The sequence below is a fragment of the Prionailurus bengalensis genome, chromosome B3, assembly GCF_016509475.1.
Source record: "Prionailurus bengalensis isolate Pbe53 chromosome B3, Fcat_Pben_1.1_paternal_pri, whole genome shotgun sequence".
Classification (NCBI taxonomy): domain Eukaryota; kingdom Metazoa; phylum Chordata; class Mammalia; order Carnivora; family Felidae; genus Prionailurus; species Prionailurus bengalensis.
In genome coordinates this window covers 105,796,909-105,814,845 of record NC_057355.1, presented here as the reverse complement: position 1 = coordinate 105,814,845, position 17,937 = coordinate 105,796,909, and the positions used below count along the sequence as shown (strand labels likewise).

The 17,937-nt window shown below is 41.6% G+C and overlaps 1 protein-coding gene across 1 annotated transcript in view; it reads left to right on the top strand.

The window, feature by feature from the left end:
- The window catches only part of ARMH4 (armadillo like helical domain containing 4), a 128,489-nt gene that overhangs the window by 24,644 nt on the left and 85,908 nt on the right, over positions 1 to 17,937 (top strand). Inside the window, exon 5 of the mRNA XM_043556252.1 lies at positions 15,510 to 15,767. Within this exon, the coding sequence (XP_043412187.1) occupies positions 15,510 to 15,767 (258 nt within the window). The remainder of the gene's footprint in view (positions 1 to 15,509; positions 15,768 to 17,937) is intronic.

The window sequence follows — 17,937 nt, the reverse complement described above, 5'->3', positions numbered from 1 at the left end:
TAAAGGGTGGTGAATAGAAGACCACATACACCACACAATCGGTTTATAGACATGTAATCAAGCATATTTTTCTAATTTAGCTTATTGGTTTGATGAATTATTTTTTTCCTTAATGTTTGTTTATTTTAGAGACAGAGAGAGAGAGAGAGAGAGAGAGAGAGAGAGCAAGCAGGGGAGGGGCAGAGAGAGAGGGAGACACAGAATCTGAAGCAGGCTCCAGGCTCTGAGCTGTCAGCACAGAGCCCCATGTGGGGTTCATACTCACGAACCATGAGGTCTTGACATGAGCTGAGTTGGACGCTTAACCACCTGAGCCACCCAGGCGCCCTTGATGAATTATTTCTTAAGAATAGTTTTTTAATAACAGAAGCAACTGCTTTTCAATGTAGAAGAGGCAACCAGGTGCTCATTCTCAGGCTAACAAATACTTGATTTATTGGAAGCTGTACCATGTCTCTCTTGAGGAGGATTTTCAGAATCCCAAGCAAAAGGATCTGTTCTGAGTGATTCATCTGGGCTCATACTCCAGACTGACAATCCCTCTGAGGACTGGTCTGAACAGGGCTCTGCACGTGTGGTGTTTTCGTGCAGTTGTTGAAGCAAATATGTAGCCTAAAACCACATAACAGGCTGTGGAGATTTCAAAGGCATTTCAGATGTTTGCAGAAAATTAAGGCACTTTTTTAAAGGCATGATCTTTCAGTATGAGGCTAGACATAGCTATCCTTTTACTGGTGTAAACAAGATAATTTTGTTGCATTGGAGTACAGGCAACACAAACCTTAGCAATGTATAAAATAATGTAAGGATATTATCAACTACACTTTATCAGGCTGTATTCATAACCCTGAAGTTGTTTCAGCACCAGACTACCTCTTATCACTTAAGTGTATACATAACCCCAAAGGAAAAGATTAGAATAAAAATACAATGCATCAATTTGAATGGCCTTACAAGATTTTAAGAACGGTCACACTTGGCAACATTGCATTTGTCTTCAAAGATTTACATTGATTCTGCCTAAATTTACCAGTGCCTTTTCTTCTTCGGTCATACTACCTCTGTGTACATTGTTTGATATCTCTAAACAAAATAATCTATGGAAATTTCTTCTATAAAAAATGTGTAAAGAATCTCCAATTTTTTTTAAAATTTATTTTTGATTAAAAAATTTTTTTGATGTTTGTTTTTGAGAGAGAGACACACACAGAATCCGAAGCAGGTTCCAGGCTCTGAGCTGTCAGCACAGAGCCTAAGGCGGGGCTCGAACCCACAATCTGTGAGATCATGACCTGAGCTAAAGTCGGATGCTAAACCAACTGAGCCACCCAGGTGCCCCAAATCTCCAATGTTTTAATAGAAGAAGGAGATTCTCCAGGAGGGCAGAGGGTCTGATACTGCTTCCTCGATTTTCTCAAGGTATCTGCTTCACATGTTCTCTGAGGGGTCCTATTTCTATTAAAACTCTAGCTTGAGGGGCGCCTGGGTGGCTTGGTCGGTTAAGCGTCCGACTTCGGCTCAGGTCATGATCTCACGGTCCGTGAGTTCGAGCCCCGCGTCGGGCTCTGTGCTGACAGCTCAGAGCCTGGAGCCTGTTTCTGATTCTGTGTCTCCCTCTCTCTCTGCCCCTCCCCTGTTCATGCTCTGTCTCTCTCTGTCTCAAAAATAAATAAATGTTAAAAACAAAACAAAAAAAAACCTCTAGCTCGAGCATAGATGAAAACCCTCTCACTTGTTCCAACTGAAATTAGTAGAATTTTTAAAAAGACTCAGCTCAAACCTAAAGGAACATAAAATAAAAGAAACACAAAGTGAATTAGGCTCACAAGGTACAAATTTCTCTCTGATCTTACCTTAGCTAATAAGCTCCCAGGACAACCAGGCCCTGACCCATTCCACACTCTGAGAAGCTTTTTTATATTCTGTACCCAAAATACTAGAATAATTTTCAAGCACCTTGCTGGGCTTTCTGGCTACTAAGCTCTTGGCTTGTTTGCTATACAGAGGGTAGGCTTCTTTTTTTGTCTTCCTCACCCCTACCCCCACATGGAAGAGCCAAGGCCAAGATGTAAAGTTTCTCTGGGGCCCACCACCAAGTAGGGAGTCCCCAATCCCACATCCATATTATCTGTCCTGCTTTGCAGATTGAAGGACACACTTTCCATCCCTGGGCAAATGACAGCCAGACAACTGTCATGATTGACACCATCCCACCCTTACGAGGAAAGTCCATCTCTGTTAAAAGCATGGTATGATTGATGTCTAGGCAGTGCAAGACTGTTCTCAACATACAAGAAATATACCTGTATGATAATAGGCTCACTCTATCACATTCTGTAATAAATAATACTTAGTGCTATGCTACTCTGTAAACAGAATGCAATGGAGTTAAAGTTGACAGAGGACAGGAAGGAGACATAGAAACAGTTAAGCCTAAACTCATCCTCCTTAGGGGCCTCTCAGACCGCCTAGCCTACAGCGAAGAGCAGTACAGACTAGTGGATAATAGCTCTGGTTCTGGTCTTACATGGACAGTCTATGTTCAAGTCTTAGCTCCATGATGAGTGAGCGTTGTGATATTGACCAAATTGTTTAATTTCTTTAGACTTCAGTTTTCCTATCTGTGTATAGGAGGGCTATTGATGTTCCTATCTCTTGCTGTAAGAATGAAATGAGGTCTTGCATGTAGTAAATACTTACTTGACCTGGAGTAAATGCATAATAAATATGAGTATTTTACATCATTTGTCAATGAAAATTACATATCACTTATCATGCACTACTATGTATTAATTGTTACAATGAGATATTCACATCCTCTCCATGCAACCATGGGACAGGGGCCAGGTGGACATTGTAAGTAAGCAAAGAGGAAGGCACCTAAGACAGCAGGGAGTGTTGAGTGTGGTGTGGTGGGATCACACTCCCTCTGATCCAGACAGATCTTGTTTGTATTGTTGCCAGAAGTATGTGAGCTCACTGATGCCAGATCTTGGAAGTTTTTCAGGATAAGCTGAAAATTTTGATTTTTATATGAAATATTCTGATTTTTATTTTTATTTTCCTTTTTTAAATATTTTTATTTTTTTAACGTTTATTTATTTTTGAGACAGAGAAAGACAGAGCATGAATGGGGGAGGGTCAGAGAGAGAGAGGGAGACACAGAATCTGAAACAGGCTCCAGGCTCCGAGCTGTCAGCACAGAGCCTGACGCGGGGCTTGAACTCACGAACCGCGAGATCATGACCTGAGCCAAAGTCGGACGCTCAACCGACTGAGCCACCCAGGCGCCCCGAAATATTCTGATTTTTAAAGCATCAGCAATCAATTCACATGTTTACCTATCCTGTTTCATTTTTATTAGTATGCATACCCAAAAAAGAGTCTCTCTTCCTCATTGATCATCCGTTTGTGCTCTTAGATGAGTTCTTCAGACCTCCTTAAGGGCGGGTGGACAGGGTCTGATCCTTCTGTCCACATTGGCCTGTAGGTACCAGGCGTTGGGTAAATGATTAGTGATGGAGTGTATGGTTTAAGGACCATTATCTTGTTTAATTGACGTGCTTGCTACATGTCCTGCTTGTTGTTGTTATCGTTTGAAATCCAGGGCTTATTCTGGGTCTGAAGTTGAACACTTTTTATGTGAATGAAGAAGTGGTTGCCAGTTATATTCTGCTAGACATTCAGTGGGAATTTGTTTAGATTTCTGGCATCCCGTTGTGGGGTCGAACATTTTTCCTTTCCCTTCGCTGGAACGCATACCAGCATCTGCACTCAGGCAGGTAAGAGGGGATTCAATAAACTTAAATGATTCTTTAAATCCACTCTGGGAAGCCAGAGCTGGAAGTTCTTAAGTTCTCTGGGGTTCATGTCGTTAGTAAGCTTAATAATATAAATTTTGTGTATATATTCTATATATCCAGTATTGCATGATAAAATATAAAAGCAGTTAGTTGGCAGGAATATTTAAGATTTTAGCAATGTAATGGAATCCTATAAATTTTGAGTCATCTTAACATTGGGAGCTGCTGAATTTGGTGGATATTATTTCAGAAGCTGCTGGGGTTCCTCGACCCCTTACGATACCAGAGAGCCATCTGCTGGAGATTTGTTTCATATCCTCAAAACAAGTTTAAGTTTTCCTTTTCTGGCTTTTAAGTTTTCTACCCAACTTAATGCCCCAGTTAAAACATCTGGAAACTAAAAGCAGGGTCATCCAAAGTGCATCAGTCTCTCTTTTACTGTGGAAACCATTGTGTTACAGTGGCTTTTGATTATATTTGCATAGGGGTTGCCAGGAAAACACACGCCAACAAATGTTTCTTCTTTTAGAAATATCTCACTGGGATGTGTCCGAATCACTCCCTTTAAGGGGGAAGCAGGAGAAAGACTAATAGGTACTCAGCATCTGCCCAGCCAAGCCACCCCGTTCCCCCCCCACCCCCATTCTTTCTTTTCTTCCTGGGCTCTAATTTGTTTACCTTAGGATTAATGTTAAACTTTGCGAAGGAAATTAGAGGGCCGTTAAAAAGAGAAGTGTGACGCTTACAAGACGATGATTCAGACTGATGACTGCTATTTCAAAGAGGCAGAAGGTGCAGGCGAGATCCTCTTCTTCCTGTAAATCAAAGAGAGACAGTTTAGGTTGGGTAGAGTATTACTGCTGGGGTTCTTCCTACCTCCATTATTGGGGTGATGTATTCACAACCAAGGTTCTCTTTGACTCATTAGTAATACTCTGGGGATGCTAGCTACATCTCTAGCTTCTGGAAATCCAAAAATGTCTAAACTGTGACAAAGATGGAATGAGAGACACTGAGGACCTTTGGTGGCAGCTGCCTATTAAATTAATGGGGACCAGACTTTGTAGCAGAGTGAGATCACTCAGGCTGCGACCATGGGGTGACTTTTCTCCCATATGTCCTATTTGATTTCATGGAGAGTTAACCCATGGTTCTGGTCCTGAACAAAATTAAAACTCTTGGTTGTGATAACCTTAGGCAGAAGTGTTTGCAACAAATCAAACAGGCCTGACTTAGACAAAAATTCTGGGTTTAATAAAGCCGTTTGAGGCTCTGCTCCGATATTTAAGCATGCAAGGCAGTTACAACACTAGCTCTGTAGGCTGTAAGGAAAACAAAGCTTATCAGTCTTGCTTTCTGTTGAGCCAACAGTGTAAGCTTAGGGGATAATGCCTGGCAAGCATTTTGAGTCCCTCGGAAGAAAACCCCCATGTAAGTTCGAAGTATTGTTATGGGTTATAAAATAGCTGTTAAGAGAGTCTGTCAGAGAGTGGCCAGACAGATGAACTTGGCTTAGAGAGGATACTGTCTAGACAGATTTTTATTTTTTTGTCTCTGCTACTTGCAATAGGACATTTCTCTGTTGAAGTTGTGGACACACTACTTAATATCACCAGGCATCTCTTAGCCATGTGGCACTTACCTGACATCTCCGTTTAATGTTTTACAACTTTCATTTTACAGCTTCAGCTCGCCTCAAGCCCAACAATGAGAAATTGAACCAGGTCGCATCCCTGTTGTACACTGAGCTGTCTACTCTCCAAACACCTATGTTTGTTCTTTTTGGCTGACACCTGAGTCAGTGTTTCACCGTGGTTAGGTGTCACAGTTTTTGACAGTGGACATAATCAGCAAGTGACTTGATCTTAGTAAGAATACTATGGAAAAATCCATTAGCTTCATGGCAAGGCACCTCAGTCAGTGCCTGACGGTGCATCTTGAATTCAGTGGGAGACCCTGAACCGATGCTGGTTCAGCGAGAGTGAATGAGGATTTACGTAATGTGTGTCACGTGCTTGGGAGTGGGAACGGTGAGAAGTGGTGGGAGGATATTGTCTGTCACTAGAGGTGGTTACTCAGAAACCGTCATTACTGCCCCCTTGGCGGCGGTTCGCGTCACTGCGATTGTTTGGTATTACGAAGTAATCAGTGTCAAGTCAGCCTGGGATTAAGGAAGTGCCAGTTGCCAGGATGCATTTTCCGTTCCAGGTCACACAACGAGAAGAAATTCTCAGGCTGAACTCTGTGAACCTTCCCTACCTGGACTGCAGTGTTTTCTCAGGGATTCTCAGGGCGAACAGAACTTTAAGTCTTTGATCACTGTTACTGGGTATCTGTTAACATACGGTAAACCGAGAACAGTTGCTTCTTTTTAGAGGTTCATGGTTTTCTTTTTCTGTTATTTTAATAGGAATACTTGTGTGCGCATGTTTTACATTGACCTACATACTTATTTAGGATTCAGGTAAACGAAAATAAAATTTTAGGTGTAACAAAATTACAAAATTCAGAAAGTATTACCTGATAACTTTTGAATACAGCTTGGTAGTGTTATTTGAATGAGTTCTTCCTTTAGATTTCGTTCTTTGGATCAGGGATCCTGTTATTGTTTTTGGCACAGTTTTATTTGCTGAATGTTTATTTCACGTCATTGCCCTTTGCGTTCAGAGGTGTTCACGACATCCTTGTTGGTCTTGGGTGTAACTAGTTGAAGGCCTGGCTGAAATACAGATGACTGTCTCTTTAGTTTTTATGAATGGAAAATGAATGCGTAAACTGTGGTTTGCTTTGTACCTGTTCTCATATGTTCTTATATGTTGCCTTTGTGCTTGTTGCAAGATTATTCAGAGGAATGTGTTCCTGTTTATTAATTGTTACTCTGTGTATCTTTAGATCTAGGCAGTTGTTAAAAACCTGGATCTAACTCATTGTTTATGCATTCATTCATCTGTCTATCCATTCAACAAATACTTCGTGAGCATTGCTGATTGCCAAGCACTGTGCTCCTCATTGGTGCCACAACAGAGGACAAGACTATCCTTCCTTTATCCTGTGGTTTTCCACCTTTCTGCGTCAAACTGCAATAAAATACATTACTTTGGTAATATTAGGAAAGGTGATCATGCCTTTCTTTGTTACCGATTTGTAGGAGTAGTCACTGTTCCATGGGAAATTGTAGCAGGGTACCGGTGACATACTACTAAAAGTGTTTAGCAGCTACAAAAATGATTGTAGGGGCGCCTGGGTGGCTCAGTCGGTTAAGCGTCCGACTTCGGCTCAGGTCATGATCTCGCGGTCCGTGAGTTCAAGCCCCGCGTCGGGCTCTGTGCTGACAGCTCAGAGCCTGGAGCCTGTGTCAGATTCTGTGTCTCTCTCTCTCTGGCCCTCCCCCGTTCATGCTCTGTCTCTCTCTGTCTCAAAAATAAATAAACATTAAAAAAAAATGATTGTAGACTCCTACAAAATAAGAACATTGTCTGGTGGACAAAGATAACTAGGAAATAAGGTTAGACTAAAAGAGAACTCTCACTCTTGTCTTCCTCCTGTCTTCTCTGCATGCTTCCTGAAACTTCCTTTTTCTAGAGCTGTCTTGTCGGGCTTGCTACATAAGTCCTCAAGTGTGAAAAGTGACAAATAGTAAACCTTATAAGTTCCTTTGTGTTTTGAAGGGGGGGATGGGTGGTACAAGGGGAAGGCTTTCCTCCCTTATCCCCCACCGCAGTCAGGGGCCCTCTTTTTTTTTCCAGTAGAAATTGTATGCTACTCAATACTGTTTCTGGAGAGAGTATTCCTCCAAGAGAATACTCTGACGTAGAGTATACAACTCATGTCGGGCATTTCGGGACAGGAAGAAGGGGAAGGAAGGCTCTACCAGGGTGTGTGAGTGGAGGAGAGATTATGAGACACGTTGACTTAAGCAATGTCACTGAAATCACATTCTGAAGGTAGTGACCTTCTCGTCGGCCTAGACTTGCTTACATGCATCTCTCTTTTTAGGATGTGAAAGCATGGAGTAAGATGACTTTTGAGGTCCTTTTCATTATGTTTATAGCTCTGTGCTTTATTTTGTCTGACTTTGTTGAGGTATAGTTGACAGATAAAGCTCTAAGCAAGATATTTAGAGCGTATAATATGGTGATGGTACACATAACATTGTAAAGGGATTCCCACCATTGGATTGATTAACACTTCCGTCACTTCACGTGTTTACTCTTTTTGCGTGAGGACATTTAAGTTTTACTCTCTTAGCACATTTCAGTGATATAACACAGTGTTATCAACTATTGTCAGCACATTATACATTAGGCCTTTGGACCGTATTCATCTCATAGCTGAAAGTTTGTACCCTTTTACCAATATCACCCTATTTTCTTTACACTCTAGCCCCTGGCAACTACTTTTCTACTTTCTGTTTTTGTGAGTTACACTTTAAAAAAAAATTTTTAGATTCCACCTATAAGTGATACCATGTAGTATTTGTCTTTCTCTGTCTGACTTATTTTTTTTTTAAAATTTTTGATGTTTATTTATTTTTGAGGGAGAGAGAGAGAGAGAGAGAGGGAGGGAGGGAGGGGCAGAGATACAGGGAGACACAGAATCAGAAGCAAGCTCCAGGCTCTGAGTTGTCAGCACAGAGCCTGACGTGGGGCTCGAACTCATGAACCGTGAGATCATGACATGAGCAAAGTCAGATGTTTAACTGACTGAGCCACACAGATGCCCCCCTGACTTATTTCACTCAGCATAATGCCCTTCAGTTTCATCCACATGGCAAATGACAGGATTTCCTTCTTTTTAAAGGCTGAATAATTTTCTGTTATATGTGTATCACATCTTCTTTATCCATTTGTCTGTTAATGGGCACATAGGTTGTTTCCATGCCTTGGCCATTGTGAATTATGTTGCTATGAACACAGGAGTACAGATATCTCTTTAGGATAATGATTTTGTTTCCTTAGGATATATACCCGGATTTGGGATTGCTGGATCATATAGCTCTATGCTTTAAGGAGCAGGGATTAACTGAGCCCATTGAGGGCCAAGTAGAAGTTGTCCTTGGTAGGTGATAGTGGTCAGTGGTCAACAGTTCAATGATGAGAGCTGAAAACTGAGGGCTCGTTGCTCTGGTTTTGTCTTTGTGTTCCTAGGGGATTGATTTCATGTTGTCAAAATCATTCCATCAAGTACAGCTCTTTTAGGTTTGTGGAAAGGAAAGGTAGCTAAAAGTGATTTTATAGTGCTTTAAAAATAAAGAAATGTTCTTTTTGGCCTATGATCAATTTCCGTGTACAGGAGGAAGGTCAGTGAAGCCACCAAATAGTTTTGATGATCCCTGATAATTTTCTCCAAATTCCAAGGAACCCATGCTTTTTCTTTGCTTTAAAATTTTTTTAAATATTTATTTATTTTTGAGAGAGAGAGACACACAGAGACAGAGCATGAGCAAGGGAGGGGCAGAGAGAGAGGGAGACACAGAATCCAAAGCAGGCTCCAGGCTCTGAGCTGTTAGCACAGAGCCCATGCGGGGCTTGAACTCACAAACTATGAGATCATGACCTGAGCTGAAGCCAGATGCTTAACTGACCGAGTCACCCAGGCGCCTCTCCATACTTTTTCTCTATCCAATTTCTTCCTCGGCTTCTGTTTAATTAGAGTCCCTGGTCCATATTCCCCCCCCCCCCACCCCCGCCCCCTCCAGCTTTACTGGAAGTATGTGAGTTTAAGGTGTACCACATGATGATTTGATACACTTAACATGTTGCAAAATGGTTACCCAAGAAGGTTAGTTAACATTTCCATCTCTTCACATAATTAACTATTTTTTGTGGTGATATTTAAGATCTACTCATAATAATTTTCAACTATATAATACGATATTTTTTTAAAATGTTCATTTATTTTGACAGAGAGAGAGAGAGAGAGCAAGTGAGCGAGCACAAGCATGAGTCGGGGAGGAGCAGAGAGAGAGAGAGGGAGAGAGAGAATGCCAATATATTCATCATCCTTCTCATGAACTGTGAGATCTCATGAACATCATCGATCTCATGAACTGTGAGATCATGACCTGAGCCCAAATCAAGTTTAACTGGCTGAGCCACCTAGGCTCCCCTGCCGTATTGCTAATTATAGTCACCGTACTGTACATTAGATGCCCAGAACTTATTTGTGTTATTGTTGGGAGTTTGTACCTGGTCCATCTTTAGCCACTCCCTTCACACACAACCAACCATCCATCTCCTTTCCCCACCCCTCCCCCACTAAGCTCTCCTCCCCAAATCTGCTGCTCTGTTAAATCTGCCTACTCTACCCTTCCACACAGGCCTGAAGCCAAGCAACCGAACGTGGCTGGAGAAAAACACAACCGTCTTAACATGTCTCACTTTGAATTTATGATGCCGCATCTCACGTGGGCCCACAGGGCTGCCTGCCAGTCCTGCCACATTTTCCAGGGGAATTCACTGGCCCGTTTTCCACAATGACTATTTCACACTTTCAAACCACCAACATTTCTTTTTTTTTCCCTTCTTAGTTTCTCATTTGACTGAGAAAATCAAAGAAAGACGAAGGCAACTCTCACATGTTCCCGCCAGCAGATCTATCCTTCTGCCTACACCTGTGCCCACTGCGGTGGAAGGTGTGTGGGAGCCGGCCCGTGCGCTGGATCCCATCCCTTCCCAGTGTTGGCATGGAAGGCAACCTTACATAGTCGCCACCATGGGCAAGGCTTAGTTCTGAGTGCCTTAGGTGTTCACTAACACAGTCCTTACCACAGCCCTGTGAGGTGTAGGAATCACGCTGGTTTTACAGATGACCGAGCTGAGGCACAGTAACTTGTCCCGAATCCCACGGTCATGGTACGTTTGCGTGGCTCAAGTCCACATATGCAACCACGCTGCCACACCTCGTCTCCAGACATTCTTCCAGCAGCCCTCTCCCCTCCCTCCTGAGTCGTCAATATCCCCCGCTCTGCCAGATCTTACCCCGCAAGTTACAAGCAAATTCTAGCGTCTCCTATTTTAAGCTACCTTGGACCCTGCATCTCTCTCCGGCTACCCCCTTCTGTCCCTGCTCTTTTTTTCAAAAAATTTTCATGCGCTTTCTTTTCTTTTTTTTTTTTTTTAGTATTTGTTGCATCTACTGTCTTTTTTTCTAATTTTCTTTTCAACCACTCCTGTCTGGCTTTTATCCCTGTTATTCCACGCAGACACCTTGTGTCAAGTCACTAATCACCTCCAAAGTGTCAGAGCCAGAGGTAATGTCAGTGACAGAATTCTCAAATTCTTACTCAGGCCCTCAGAAATGTTTTATTCCTTTGGTTCCCTTGATACCGCACTCGTTTTGGTTTTTCTCCTACCTTGGTGGTCACTTCTTTGCTGGATCCCCCCTCTGTTGGCCAACTTCTAACTCAGGGCTTGGTCTGGATCACGTTCCCTTTTTCCTTTTGCCACACTCATTCTCTTGGCGATCTCAACCAGTCTCAAGGCTGTCAATATCATCTTTTTTTTTTTTAATTTAATTTTTAATTTTTTTTAATTTACATCCAAATTAGTTAGGATATAGTGAAACAATGATTTCAGGAGTAGATTCCTTAATGCCCCTTACCCATTTAGCCCATCCCCCCCTCCCACAACCCCTCCAGTAACCCTCAGTTTGTTCTCCATATTTATGAGTCTCTTCTGTTTTGTCCCCCTCCCTGTTTTTATATTATTTTTGTTTCCCTTCCCTTATGTTCATCTGTTTTGTCTCTTAAAGTCCTCATAGGAGTGAAGTCATATGATTTTTGTCTTTCTCTGACTAATTTCACTTAGCATAATACCTTCCAGTTCCATCCACGTAGTTGCAAATGGCAAGATTTCATTCTTTTTGATTGCCCAGTAATACTCCATTGTGTGTGTGTGTGTGTGTGTGTGTGTGTGTGTATATATATACCACATCTTCTTTATCCATTCATCCATCGATGGACATTTGGACTCTTCCCATACCTTGGCTATTGTTGATAGTGCTACCAAAAACATTGGGGTGAAATGTGCCCCTTCGAAACAGCATACCTGTATCCCTCGGATAAATGCCTAGTAGTGCAATTTCTGGGTCATAGGGTAGTTCTATTTTTAGTTTTTTGAGGGACCTTCATACTGTTTTCCAGAGTGGCTGCACCAGCTTGTATTCCCATGTCAATATCATTTCTAAATTGATGACTCCTAGATTTCTATCTCTAGCTTTGATCTTCCCAAGGCTTCTGGCGTTTCCATTTGGAAGTCATAGGCATAGCAATCACATAATTAATCTGTCTCAGATAAAATTCTTGATTTTGCTCTTTACCCTTCAGTTCCTAGCTTTAATAAAGTGAGACCTTCCTTCCACATCCCACATCGTAATTATCAGCAGGACTCTCTCTACCTTCAGACTGCCTTCACATTACATCCTAAATCTGACCATCTCTTCCAACATCCCTTGTCCAAAGCACTGTCATCTTATCCCCTGCGTTTTGAAATAGCCTCCTAATGGGTCTCTTTGCTAATTTGAAATAGCCTCCTAATTTGTTTCTTGCTCTGATATAGTCTGTTTTTCATCCTGCAGTCAGTCATTGCTCATAAATATATATCAGATCTGGCCCCTGCCTACCCCCTCACCTCATTTCCTGTCCCTTCCTGCTTCCTGGGGCCCAGTCTTTGTCATTCTTTGAACACAGCATACATCTGCCCCAAGGCTTTTGTTTTTGCTGTTCCTTCTGTTCTCTGCTACTGGGAATGCCCTTCCTGTAGATATTGACCTAAATTAAAGAGTATTAATTATTTTGGTATAATCTCTTTTCAAACATTTCCTTGATCTCCCCCTCCAAAAAAGCAGGGACTGGAACTTTCCATCTTCTTTTCATTTTTTAAAAAAAATGTTGATATATTTTTGAGAGAGGGAGAGGGAGAGAGAGAGAGAGAGAGAGAGAGAGAGAGAGAGAGACGGAGAATCCCAAACAGGCTTCTCACTGTCATTGCAGAGCCCAACGTGGGGCTCGAACTCACAAATCATGAGATCATGACCTGCGCCAAAATCAAGAGTCAGATGCTCAACTGACTGAGTCACCCAGGCACCCCTTCTTTGCAGTTTTAATCAGAGTGTAATGTTGTATTATGTATCTGTTTGCTATGTATCCCCTTGAGTGCGTATCAGCTCCATGAAGGCAGAGACATTATTGCTTTATTCCTAGTGCCTGGAACTAGGTGCTTGATAAATAGTTATTCAATTTTTGGAATAGTGAGAGGTATTAAGTCCTACAAAGATAAGGGATATATAAGAATGAAAAAGATTAGGTGTAATATTTTTTAAAAGTTAAAAAAAAAACCCTGTAAATGATAGGTGAAAAGGAATGTGCATGGAGAAAATTGTCTAGAAGTAGAAAAACAGAGCTCAGAATTGCTGGGTGTCTCTAATCTTCCCTCTTCCCTTCTCCACCATCCCGAGAGAGCTCCCTGTTGCATAACTGCCATGTCAAGAGCCAAGAGAAGAGATCAAGGGGAAGGCCTTCAGTGAAGCTTCAGGGACTTCAGGGGTGCATCCGTGGTGAGGGTGGGCCTCAGAGTATTCTTAGGAATTTAAAATTGGTGAAACAAAGTCAAATTGGGGATCTTATGTTTCCTAAACCTACTCCTCTTGAAGCATTGAATGTGACAAATTGTGAATTCAGCTCTTATGATGATGGTAACCACAGTGATTTTTTTTTTTCAAGTGGTGCTTTTCTGACTGTCTTTGATCAATATCCTATTTCCTAATCTCCTTTAAAGTTGGAATGAGAATAATTGATGCAATTGTTTCCAGCTCCTTGGGTCCCTCCTCCAACAGGAGCCAGGAGTGGTATATATACCTCTCACTTAACATGTTGTGAATTCTACTCACTGATGGGGAAGAAGAGTAGAAGGAAAATTGTGCCAAAGTAATGAATTCTTTTGTTTAGTATTATAAGATATAAAAGGATTGGAACATTCCCTTTAAACCCTGTTAGTATTTTAGTATACTTTTCTAATGGGCAAAGCTTTTCTCTTTAATTGGAGTCTGGTTGACACACAATGTTACATTAATTTTAGGTGTACAACATAGTGATGCGACAAGTTTATATGTTGTGCTGAGTTCACTACGAGTGCAGCTATCACCTGTCACCATACTACACTATTACATACCATCGGCTGTGTTTCTTCTGCTGCACCTTTTATCCTTGTGACTTATTCATTCCATAACTGGAAGCTTCTATCTTCCATTCCCTTTCACCCCTTTTGCCCACTTCCCATCCTTTTTCCTTCTGACCACTATCAGTTTGTTGTCTGTATTTATGGGTCTGTTTCTGCTTTAAGTTTGTTTGTTTATTCATTTGTTTTCGTTTTTAGATTCTACATATAAGTGAAATCATATGGTATTTGTCTTTCTCTGCTGACTTATTTCATTGTGTCTGCTGGCATAATACCCCTTAGGTCCATCCGTGTTATTACAAATGGCAAGGTCTCATTCTTTTTTATGACAAATATTCCATAGTGTGTGTGTGTGTGTGTGTGTGTGTGTGTGTGTGTATACACCCCACATCTTTATCCGTTCTTCTATCCATGGATAGATGTTTCCATATCTTGGCTATTGTAAATAATGCCGCAATAAACATAAGGGTGCATAAATCTTTTTGAATTAGTGTCTTTGTTTTCTTTGGGTAAATATCCAGTAGTGGAATCACTGGATCGTATGGTCTTTATATTTTTAACTTTTTGAGGCATCTACTTACTTTTTTTCCACAGTGGCTGCACCAATTTGCATTCCCACCAACAGTGCACAGGCTTATTTTTTCTTCACATCTTCAACACTTTTATTTAATGTTTTTTTGATTCTAGCCATTCTCACAGGTGTAAGGTGATATCTCATTGTATTTTTATTTGCACTTCCCTGATGATGAGTGATGTTGAGCATCTTTTCATGTGTCTGTTGACCATCCGTATGTCTTCTTTGGGAAAATGTCTATTCAGGTTTTCTGCCCATTTTTTAACTGGATTATTTGTCTTTTTGGTGTTGAGTTATATAAATTTTTTATATATTTTAGATATTAACCTAATGGGGAAATCTGTAATGACCTCCAGAAAACAGGGAAGGGATATTCCCTACCTTTGTACATGTAAATATGACCAATAAATATTTATATTACCTGAACTTTGACTCTAAGTAAACATGCTGCATAACAATTATCTGACATAGCTGTGATTTTGAAAGTTTAAAACATAGGTATATGGTGAGCACATAATCCTGCGGTGCTCACATCGCCCAACTTTAGCTATAAAATTTGTATTATTATTATCAACATCATTATTATTATTATTTTAGAAAGAGAACATGCAGTCAGGAGGGGAGGGAAGAGAGAAGGAGGGAGGGAGGGAGGGAGGGAGGGAGAGAGAGAGAGAGAGAGAGAGGAAGAAAGAGAGAGAGAGAGAGAAGGAGAATCTTAAGCAGATTATATGCTCAGCATGGAGCCCAACACAGGGCTTGATCCCGCAACCCTGGGATCATGACCTGAGCCAAATTCAAGAGTCAGGCGTTTAACTGACTGAGCCACCCAGGCGCTCCTAAAATTTGTTTTAAAAGGTCAAGCACAATTATTTTGTAGTGTTTGGGTCATTTCAAAAGATTCATATGTAGGCACTTACTGTATTCCTTTATGTTTCTTGTTGGTTTCTTTTTTTCTAGAGGGAGAAGAAGATGAGGATGAAGAGGATGAGGAGGAGGAAGATGAAGAAGAGGAAGATGAGGAGGAAGATGAAGAAGATAAAGATGCAGAGCCCCTGGATGAGAGCTTGGATGGTGATGCTGAGCTGCTGGGGTTTACTCTCCCTGGCGTCACGTCTCAGGAACCTGGTTTAGAACAAGGAAACCTGGGCCCTTTGGAGGGAGCCACCTACCAGGTGCCAGACGCCATCGAGTGGGAGCAGCAGAATCAGGGCCTGGGTAAGAGGCATGCATGTTTCCCTTTTCCAACTCCCTGTCCTTCTTTTATTTTTCTAAGGTGGCAGCTTGCTTTCTTGGCATCGATTATGGGGCAGAATGGATTTTCTGGTTATGTTTATGGGTGGTTCATTTCAGAAAAAGTTATCACTTTCTTTTTATAGGTTTATATTTAGTGCTGTTAAATAGCCAGGCTCCAAACAGTCTCCACTAAGAGCACAGTTACCTAATTTTTGGAGGGAGTTCCATTTCTTTCCTTCCCAGCTGGAAGACAGCTATAGGTTTTGGGAGGACTTCCAAATGGGGAGGGATGTGAGTAACCAGTGTGCTGAACAAACAGCGTGAATGGTCTGAAGTCAGAAAACAAATACGTGGGGTTACCTTCTGTCCCTGTAGAATTTGGTGCCTAGCGGAAATTCCTCCCCCACTTCTGCGTGAGCTTTCACAAGCTTGTCACTTTGCTGTATTCTTATGGCTGCATTCCGTTGTCAGACAGTCTCCGTTCAGCAGCCAGCGTCTGGACACCCATGTGGTCGCTGTCTCTTGGGTACAGCCCAAATTATCAATGAGAGGCTCTGTGAATGCAGGCTCACCTCCCGGCTGACACTGTCTTCCTGGTCAGCAGGGAAGCTCCCCTGTCTGTCTCCTCTTGGCTTTTTCTGGAGAGATGCTATAAGCTCTGGGTGATTCCTTGAGGCCTTACTCTCTTGACCTGAGGTAAGGTGGCCTCTTCTCCAAAGAAGAACCCTCTCTAAAATTTTCTTGGTCTTTAACAGCCAGCCCCGTTTGTAACCTTCAAGTGTAGCCGAGGTTAGGTTGAAAAGTCACAGAACCGGTGTTTGGCGATTTCATTGAAAATGTGGATGCTGGCCTGGAGCTTTGCTCAGGAATATCATACTAGTGTATCTTGGTGCCTCAGTTGAAATGTCCAATTTAGAATCCTATTGCATATGATTTCTTTTTTAAATATTTATTTACTGGGGCGCCTGGGTGGCTCAGTCAGTTGGGCATCCATCTTAGGTTCAGGTCATGATCTCACGGTTCGTGGGTTCAAGCCCTGCATCGGGCTCTGTGTCAACAGCTCAGAGCCTGGAGCCTGCTTTGGATTCTTTGTCTCCCTCTCTGTGCCCCTTCTCTGCTTGTGCTCTGTCTCTTTCAAAAATAAAAACATAAAAAATTTAAATATTTATTTTTGGGGGGGGGTGCGCGCCGAGAAAGAGGGAGAGCAAGAATCCCAAGCAGGGATTTGATGTAGGGCTCAATCTTATGAACCTTGAGACATGACCTCAGCCGAAATCAAGAGCTGGGTGCTTAACCGATGGAGCCACCCAGATGCCCATGCATATAATTTCTTAAAGATTGTTCTCCTCTCCCATGAAAACTCTCTTTTTTAGACTGGTGGTGAGAAAGGGTGAGTGCACTAAAATACGTGTAGAGCTGGGAAATTGCTGTGTCAGTTTATTGCATGGGTGTGTAGTTTAAAATAAGCTCTCTCTGTCTTTTTCTAAAGCTCAAATTGGACTTGTAAAATTTTGAAGGTTTGCAGGCAAAGGAGGAATGCTTTTCTTTGATGAACTGTCCTTTCCATTTGGTTAATTAGTTCATCCAACAAAACTGAATGAGCATCTACTCTGTTCCTGGTACTTTGCATGGCACTGGGGACACAGAGGAAAAACAAGAATAGTGCCTTTTTGGGATTAGAACGGAAATCATTTCATAAAGGTTTCAATGTGGGGAAGGTGAGTTCTATAGTAAAAGTAGGTTATAACAGGGCAAAGCAGAAATACTGAAGGGGGCCCTATTGTCCTCCTGTCTTGCCTCCTTATTCCAGCCTGATGCACAGCTAAGTTTTCTTAAATTAGTGATACCAGTTTAGTGATTTGTTACGGTTTGAAAAGTGATTCCCACAAGGAATTTTTTTTAATATATCAGGTTTTTCTGCTAAAAATAATAATTTACCATTTCCCTAGATGTCTCTTACCTTTTATTGTCACTTGCTTTCCTGATAAATTCATTGTATCCACATGTTTTTAGGACTGAGTTTCCTGGGAACCCAAACAAGGAACACATCTTCCAAGCTGTTTTGTTTTGTTTTGTTTTGTTTTGTTTTGTTTTGTTTTGTTTTGTTTTGTTTCTTTCCACCGTGGGAAGACTGTGTTTGAGTAGTGTCTGG